This window comes from Marmota marmota, unplaced genomic scaffold (assembly GCF_001458135.2).
Source record: "Marmota marmota marmota unplaced genomic scaffold, marMar, whole genome shotgun sequence".
NCBI classification, from domain to species: Eukaryota; Metazoa; Chordata; class Mammalia; order Rodentia; family Sciuridae; genus Marmota; species Marmota marmota.
In genome coordinates this window covers 43,297,825-43,306,790 of record NW_025999990.1, presented here as the reverse complement: position 1 = coordinate 43,306,790, position 8,966 = coordinate 43,297,825, and the positions used below count along the sequence as shown (strand labels likewise).

The following is an 8,966-nucleotide window of genomic DNA, read 5'->3' as shown; positions in this document are numbered from 1 at the left end:
TCCAAGTGCAGGAGCCACCCCTGCTTTTTAATTTTTTTGGCCAAATTTTGCCTATAAATATTTCAATCCATTTAAACTGCATGAGAGTAAGGGAATAGCTAGGACCTAGATCTTGAACTAGTCAAATCTGCAATCCAGCATTATAATATGGTTGACTGGTGAGTATGGAGCAGGTTTCCTTTTGCCTAGGAAATAGGAAGGATAGGGTCTAAAAGTAAAGCAGACTTAGCTGCCCCCTTGTTCCTTTTTTCCCTAGAGCTTACCATCCTAGTCATAAATGAAACTCAATAGTGCCCAAGGGGAAAGAGGGGGAATGAAGAATACCTGGAACTGCTCTAAACCACACACCTAGAGTTCCCATGGAAGGTCATTTCTTTCTTTCTTTTTTTTTTAAAGAGAGACAGAGAGAGAGAGAGAATATTTTTAATATTTATTTTTTTAGTTTTCGGCGGACATACATCTTTGTTTGTATGTGGTGCTGAGGATCTAACCCGGAAGGTCATTTCTTAACAGAGGCAGTCCTCAGTACACTTTATCTTACCTTGAAAGCCAGCATATGAAGAAAAACAGATGCTCAATAATTCTAAATGAAAATGTTACTTATCATTGGATGTCAGTCCTTTTTAAAAATGTTTATTAATATCTTTTTAAAATTCTTTATGTTTCATTATCTTTTAAAAACGCCTATGTTGTTGTTGTTATCCAATTGTAAGGAAATAACTTATGAGACACTGATCAGGGCCACGACTTAGTAAAGATTCAAGAGTTAAGACTTGAGAAAAATACAGACTTTGGGATTAGATCTAGGCTCAGATCCCAATCTCAGCTTGCTCTGTCCACATGACCTAGAGTAAATGAAGCTGTTTCCTTGTTAACACATATGTACAAAATTGCTGTCAGAAGTAGAAATAATACAAGAAAAAGTGCCTGGCTTGCAGGGCGCAGTGGTGCATGCCTGTAATCCTAGAGGCTGGGGAGGCTGAAGCAGGAGGATTACGAGTTCAAAGCCTCAGCAAAAGCAGGTGCCAAGCAACTCAGTGAGACCCTGTCCTTAAATAAAATACAAAATAGGGCTGGGGATGTGGCTCAGTGGTGGAGTGTCCCTGAATTCAATTCCCAGTAGCAAAAAAAAAAAAAAAGCATCTGGCTCATAAAAATTACACACACAAAAAAAATGGTCATTACTTAAGACAGTATAACAGTATAATGAACAAAATTTGGCATCAAAACCCCTGGCTAGTCTCACTTTTGCCGATAACCTCTATCAAGAACACTGTCTTTGAGTTTGCTTCTTTTTATGTTAAATGAGCATAACAGTTATATTATCTAGCTCAAAATATTAGAACATCTAATGAGATACAGCATATTAAGTGCATTGTGAAGTATAAAAATGTTTCACAACTTAAATACTAATGTATTTTACTGTGATTTTTCTCTGACAGATTTTTTAAAAATTGCCTTCTTTTTTGCCTTATTGCATATAACCTTGTCTTGAGGGTTCAAGATCATTCTTTTCTGTGATTATTTTTTCCATTTAGTACTTAGCCAAGGACTGATTTTTAAAAAATAGCTTTTAAATTGTTTACCTCGGTAAGATATACATACAGTTATGCATTTTGACCAATGTAAGTGTCCTATTTAATGGCATTAGTACAGCTGCACTGTTATGTAACCATTGCCATCCATCTCTAGAATTTTTAAATTACCCCTGAAAATCTGTACCCCTTAAACACTCCCTATTACCTGATGATTGCTACCTTTTTGCTGTTTTCTTCTCTGTTTTGTTGCTTCACTCATTTTAGCAGCAAAAAAAAGCTCATTTCTTCTCCTACCATTACATTGATAAAGTATATTCCACTAATTTGGTCTCAATTTGTAAGTTTAATTTACATTTAAATTACATTAATTACATGAGTTTTCAATTAAACCTCAATGACTCTTTTGACTTTAAAAAAAGGGGAGGGGGGGCACGGTAATCATCCAGGCAATAATCATCACTCACATTCGCATTTACTGGCAAGCATCTGCTAAGTTATCTTTTTCTTAGCTCCCTGTGTTCTTACTGGCCATCACTAGAGAGAACAAGGTGTAGTATGCACCTAGCCTTCTTCTTTGGGGACATGTATGGAGTAAGAGCAAAAATTCCTTTGCATACTTTTTCCATAGCATAACTCCAACTGACGATTACTGCTGCTCGGCTTCTCATTGGCGAAGCCTCTCCTGGGGAAAAGTGGCAAGGGAGGAAATTGCAATGGGACACGATTTTACAAGGGATCCTTCCACCCAGGATGTGTTACAGCACAGCCGATATTCCAATCGCGACGGGGACTGTATTCCTCCCTACTTTTTCCTCTTTCAGAGGAGAACTACATGCAAATTTAATTGATTCTAGGTTAAAATAAATAAATAAATAAATATAAATATTATATATATATAACTTATATTGCTCTACAATCCACGATCCCGGTTGCTATTTCATTCTCTTCAACCGCCCCCTTGAAAACTGTTAATTTTCATTTCAGAAAAGAGGAAAGCGCTCTTACTCTCTCTCTTATTCTCCCCCTCTCCTTTCTCCCCCCTCTCCTTTCTCCCCCTCCTCCCTCCCTCCGCTCCCTCTCTCTCTTTCTCATCTCTCTCTCTCTCTCTGTTGACCCCCTTCTCTTCTGCGACTGGCCGACTACGGTCCTGCTAATAAAATCTCGGACAAGTTAAAAAAAAAAAAAAAAGAGGAAAGCGTGCTCCATGAACTACAGAACCCACTGAGTCCCAGGACTTGATTCACAGATCCGCAGCGTTGTCATCACGCCGAACTTCAAGTTTCGGGGAAGAAGCGGCCCGTCAGTCCACGGCCACAACTCCCTAACCTGGAGTCCCCCAGATAACCCACCTGCCTGGGATTCCCAGGCAGCGTTCCCTCCCTGTGCGGCCGTCTGAGCCGCAAACAGCCGCCCTTCACCCGCCCTCCCCAAACCAGGAAAACCACAAGGATCTGGTGTGTGTCCGGATTTACAGAGCGAGGCTACTCAAGTCCCCTCAGCCTATGGGCTACCCAAGAACTCGGACTAGGCACTGTGTGGCTGACTCTAAAGTCCTACGACCACCTGGATTCAGGCAGCCCCTAAGCGCGCAGCGGCTGGCTGGCTGGCTGGCTGGCACCTCTGTTCAGAGGCCACTCTAGCCAGGCTGGGAGCTAGCAATCTCGTTGCTCCCGGCTTGACGTCATCACCCGGCGCCGCAGAACGGCGGCTTGCACGCGCAATCGAGAAGATGTCTCCGACGCCGCCGCTCTTCAGTTTGCCCGAAGCGCGGATGCGGTTTACGGTGAGCAGTCCTGACGCGACACTATTCTTTCCCAGCCTTTTCCTGAAATTTCTCGAATTTTCCCTGGGATAAAGCGAGACAGTGGGGTGTAAGCCGCTGCGTCCATTCCCGGCCCCGCCGGCGCCCGGGAGGTAGGAAAAGGCGCACTACCTTCCCCTTCCTTGGGTCCTCTGCTGTCCGCCTTGGCTTATTCGCCGGCGCGTAAGTGGACCTGATTATCTGGATGCCTTAATGACAGGCGCCGAGAGCTCAGCTGCACAGTGCCTGCGGTCAAGTTCAGTTTCTCTGTTCGTTTAACCTGGCAGGTGTCTCCAGAAAGGGAACTGGTGAAGGGGAAGGGCGGGACTGGTTTATTCCCAGTGACAGGGTTCCCGCTCCGCCTCCTAAATGGCCAGATGTCGCAGCAGTCTGTTCACCACCCTTTGACCCTTAGTATCTCACCCTTAGAGATGGAAAAGGAACTCCCAAGCGGGAGTTCACCTTTGGGAAAGGTTACGAGCTGCACCTCTAGTCTTGCCCAGTGAGAAAAGGTAGTTTGAGCATTTCGGAAAGTAACACTTTCATGTTACTTCATTTAACTGATAGATAACATTAAATGGGTTATTTTTATTATCTCTGGTACATGATATAGAAATCGAGATCCTCCAAAAAGTTAGGTGACTTCTCAGGTTTTTCTAACTTCAGAATCTACTGTCCTTTTTATATTGCCCATCACAGAAATATATGTGTTAAGATGTTGTTCCAGGTCATTTGGCTGTATTCATCTCTACTGTTCATACCAATGTTTCAAGGCATAATTCAACTACTCAGATATTTTGTGCTTTGGTAATCGTAATATTGCCAGGTTGAAAATTATGTGAAAGAAAGAAGAATCTTTGTAATCAGTAGTTTTTGTGTTTGCAAGGTTTTCCCCCTATAATAACAGTGTATTTTGTTTTTATGAATTATGCCTTGTTTATGTCATCAGAATCGTTTAACTTCAATCACATTAACCCTGAAAGGGACCATTTAATTGAATGATCTGTCCCCTGCTTTTCCAGCTTAATTGAGTGATATCACTTGAAAATATTAAGTTGATCTTGATTTAGTAAGGCTGGAGTAGGGACAGCTGCATTTCTAACAAGCTGGTGATGATAGTAAGGACAACAACCCTTTTATGTTACTGGTGAGGAAAAGGGCGCACAGGGAGATAAAGGGATATGCCTGAAGTTACTCAGCTGGTTAGTGTAAGAGCCCGGGATGGGCATTTAAAGTATAAATCCAACTCCCTATGAGGTAATACAAATGACTTTCCAAATACATACGAATTTACACAGAAGAATGGCTTTGCAATATTTTTGTCTCTAAATTATGATCGGTTGCTTACTATGTATCTTGAGACTGAGCTGAATGAAGTACCTCGAGGAGGTAGGACTTAAGATAGGTCTGGAAGAATGGATAGAATTTGCATAAGCAGGTGGGAAGAACAGCATAGATGTGTAACACTAGAATGAGCTTGACAGGAAATAATGAAAAAGTAGCCAGACTTTAGTGGAGAGTATGTCATAGAAAGTAGTGGGATATAAGGTTGGGTGGACTGGATAGGATAGGATAGTATTATCAAGGATCTTGAGGGAGTTATGAAACTTCAAATCCAAAATGTAAATAAGAAACCATATGTAATTAAAAAAAAGAAAAGCATATGCTCATGAGTGTGATATTTAAAGAGAGAGTAAGAAGGAGTCCAGTGAGGTGGTGGGACCTATAGTACCAGCTACTTGGGAGGCTGATGCTATAAGACTGCTTGAGTCCACAGGGTCTAGCCAACCTGGGCAACATAGCCAGATTCTTCATCCAAAAAGAAAAGAAAGAAAAATAAGAGGAGGAGGAGGGGAAACTCACAAAGAAAAAGTCTAGCTGGAAGTTCTTACCAGATTTAAAATCATGAGGACCCTGTATCATGAAGTGACATTTGAAATAAAGACTACGAGGCTGGGATTGGGGCTCAGTGGCAGAGCATTTGCCTAGCATGTGGGAGGCACTGGGTTCAATTCTCAACACCTCATATAAATAAATGAATAAAATAAAGGTTCATCAACATCTAAAAACACATTAAAGAAAAAAAGAAAGAAAAGAAAAACTACTGAGAAAATGACTGGTAAGCAATTTTTCCCAGGTACAAATCTGTCTTTGTTAGAAAGACATACTGTTGATGAATAATATATTTTTCAATAAATAATAAGAAAAATATTTCCAATTATTTGCCATTTCTATTTTTCTAGAAATCTACCAGAGAGGCCTTGAACAACAAAAATATCAAGCCATTATTATGTACCTTCAGCCAGTTACCTGGCAGGTAAGGCATTATTGTCCATGAAAAAGACTTGCCTGAATATTTATACTTATGCTGCTTTATGTAAAAAACAAGTGTTTTTTTGTTTTGTTTTTAATAGTGAAAATGAAAAAAAATGTACACTTGACCAAGCTTTCAGAGGTGTTCTAGAAGAAGAAATTGTAAGTATGCTTTTCTTTTATTCATTGTTAAAATTTTACTGGCAAATTTTTAAAAAATGCTATTAGAAAATTGCTTTTATCCTTAGAATGGGTATTTATACAGGACTTTTTTCCCGTAGTGTGGGCTTACTGCCTGTGAAAGCTGACTTGATAGAATAAGAGTATTGTCATGATGAAGGATTTTGATAGCGCTGGTACATTTTAAGGGTTTGATGATGCAAAGGTTGACATGCTGTCATGGTGAACTAGAGCTAGAGTGGTTGGAGGTGGGATTGTCTCACTGCTGTATGAATAGTAGCACATTCTGTTGTGACATGAAAGGTCTTGTCTAAGGATATTCAGCTTAAGAACTAGAATTTCATGTCCTCATTTTCTTCTGACATCCTCCCTGTCAGTAAGCTTATGTACATAACTAAGGCTTTTCTCTCAATAAAGAAATTTAATTTAACCATGGAGAACCTGAATTTATTTGCTGTTAGTGAGTCTTCTAAATGAAAGAAAAAATTTGAGTGGCATATTCTTGATCAAGCAAAGGTTGAATCACAAAGAGCTTGATTCTCTTTTAGTGTTCATAATATAGGATCCCTTTTTCTCAGACAATTCTGCATCAAATTGATTCTTTCCTGTTCTTCAGACTGACTCACTTTTTCATTGTGAGACATTGGGAAAGTTACTTCTCTTTTGGAGCTTCAGTTTCGTTTGTAAGAGGAAAAATACTATTCTTTCAGTGTTGTGTAAAACAACACAGTGAACAGTCAGTAAATGCTGGCTATTATGATTTTATAGTCCCCAAGTAATATAGTCCCCAAGTACTACATACTATTAAACCCTTCCTCAGACATACAGTGCACACGTATTACTATTCTCCTAGCCCTGCTTTTGCCTTTGATTGAGTTTTAGCCTTAGCACTTCTGTGTTTGGTTAGCTTATGGTCTTAGTCATAGTAATGTAACCATTTCCTGAGACCATTGGACTTTTAGTGAGTCACTTGCTTATTACTTAGTTGACATTTTGCTAGAATTATTAATTCTGTATAGGACTGTTCATGTTTTGAATTTTCATCTTAGAAAATATTTTTATCTCCTATATGGACTATTTTGTTCTATATTTGTGATAATCAATGTAATGTCAGAGGGCATGTTTTTATTGTTATCAAATTAGTTAGTCTGAACTCTTGTCCCTAAATTAAATTGTTTCTCCTCTGTTGGTAGATAAATCATTCATCATGTGAAAACGTTTTAGCTATTATTTCTCTTGCTATTGGGGGAGTAACTGAAGGTAAGTATGGTTTTGTTTTGTTTTTCAGAGTTATATTGGACATGACATGTTTTCTTGAAAACTTGTCCTCATACCTCTGTGTCTAATTTTGTTCATTCTTCAGATTTTGCCTCACATCCACTATTGCCAAAAATTTGTCCCAATCAAATTAATCCACACTTGTTTCTCATCTGTACAGTACACATTTTGGCACTTTCTTTATTCTCCATTTGTTTCATTCATTCCATAAATATGTATTGAGCATCTATTATGTGCCTGGTACTAATTTAGGATTTGGAGACTCAGTGGTGAATAACATATATGCCCCACCTATATGGAACTAGTGAGTAATGGAGGAAACAGATGTGTAAATATCTTACTGTGATGTAAGTACTGTGGTTGACTGGGAATGAAGTGTGGTTGAAGGGAATAAAGAAGAGTAACTTTAAATTTCAGATTGTTTTTCCCTTTTTTTTTTTTTTTTTGCTACTAGGGAGACAGGTCTTTCTAAGTTGCCCAGGCTGGCCTCAAACTTTCGATCTTTCTACCTCCACCTTCTGGGATTTCAGGCATGTGCCACCAAGCCTACCTAAATTTTAGAATCTAAAGGAATCAGGAAAGGTTTTAGAAAGGAAACTAACATTCTAGCTGAAATGTAATAGATGATGAGTTCATCATAAACAGGAAAGAGCCAAGTTCAACATGGCTAGAGAACTGTGTGGAGTAGGAGGGTGAGAAGATAGTGAGAATGATGAGGAAAAAAGCAGGAGTGGTAGATTAAGGTCATTTGTAAAGGACTTTGTATGCCATATTGAAGAGCAGCTGGAGAAGAATAATTGGATTGAGAGAGACTGCTGACAGGAGATTATTAAAATAGGGCAGTAAATGGTATAAGACAGTTTAAAGAAATCTTAAGTAAGCCAGGCCTGGTGGTGCATGCCTATAACCCCAGTGGCTTGGGGCTGAGACAAGAAGATGGCAAGTTCAAAGCCAACCTCAGTAACTCAGAAAGACCTTTTCTCTAAATAAAATATTAAAAAGGGCTGAGGATGAGGCTCAGTGGTTAAGCACCCCTGGGTTCAATCCCTGGTACTTTCCCCACCCTCAAAAAAAGAACCTTTAGATAAACAAAGTACATAGTAAGTACACAGTGCCTAATACATATAGCTTCTATTAAGGAACTAATACTATGAACATAATAATATCTTCAGAAAAAAGAAATGAAAAATAGTTTATTAGCATTCTTTAACCATTTGACTAAAATACTTATTTGATGTATTCAAATAACATGTGAAAACTGGTTTTTAATATAGAAAGCATTATACATATTACATATTAATATCTATTTCTATAAAAACTGGAACATGCATGGTAAACGCGGCCTTCCAGTGTTACAACAAGCTATTTTGTGAACTTAAGTCTGTAAGTTCTGCTTTTACCTGTCAAACTTTTATACAGGGTGCCTAAAATTTATTCATTCATTAGACATACTTAAATGAGTTTCACAGTGCAGTGTTCCCTGCCTATTTTTTTATCAAATAGTTTATAGTGTGTGTTTAGCTTATTTATTAACTTATTGTATTACTCTTGTGAGACTGGTGATACTTTACACTTGAAGTTAAACAGTGACTGTACTTAGAACTTTAATTGGGAAAGGTGAGGACTTACAAACTTAAACTATAAAGTCTCAGGTGCATTTTTATTTTATTTGAGGGGGACATTTCTTCTTGAAAGAGTATTATTTATGTGACATATTTTAAGATTGTTCATAAATAAATTTAATTCAATTCAGTGGATATTTATTGAGCTTCTTCCATATCAGACATTTACTAGTCCAAACATACAAAATGCCTACCCTTTGAAAGTTAGATCTTTTGCAAAGGTTATTAGTTTGG

The 8,966-nt window shown here is 38.6% G+C and overlaps 1 protein-coding gene across 3 annotated transcripts in view; it reads left to right on the top strand.

The window, feature by feature from the left end:
- Positions 1–3,193: 3,193 nt before the first annotated feature.
- Positions 3,194–8,966, top strand: part of Thoc1 (THO complex 1) — a 45,960-nt gene continuing 40,187 nt past the window's right edge. For 2 of the 3 annotated variants that reach the window (XM_015482499.2, XM_048806466.1), the window contains exons 1-4: positions 3,195–3,321; positions 5,583–5,656; positions 5,754–5,814; positions 7,026–7,092. In XM_015482499.2, coding sequence (XP_015337985.1) covers positions 3,268–3,321; positions 5,583–5,656; positions 5,754–5,814; positions 7,026–7,092 — 256 coding nt within the window. In that variant the 5' untranslated portion in view covers positions 3,195–3,267. Of the gene's footprint in view, positions 3,322–5,582; positions 5,657–5,753; positions 5,815–7,025; positions 7,093–8,966 lie in introns of all 3 variants that reach the window. The other variant, XM_048806467.1, reaches the window with a different exon arrangement.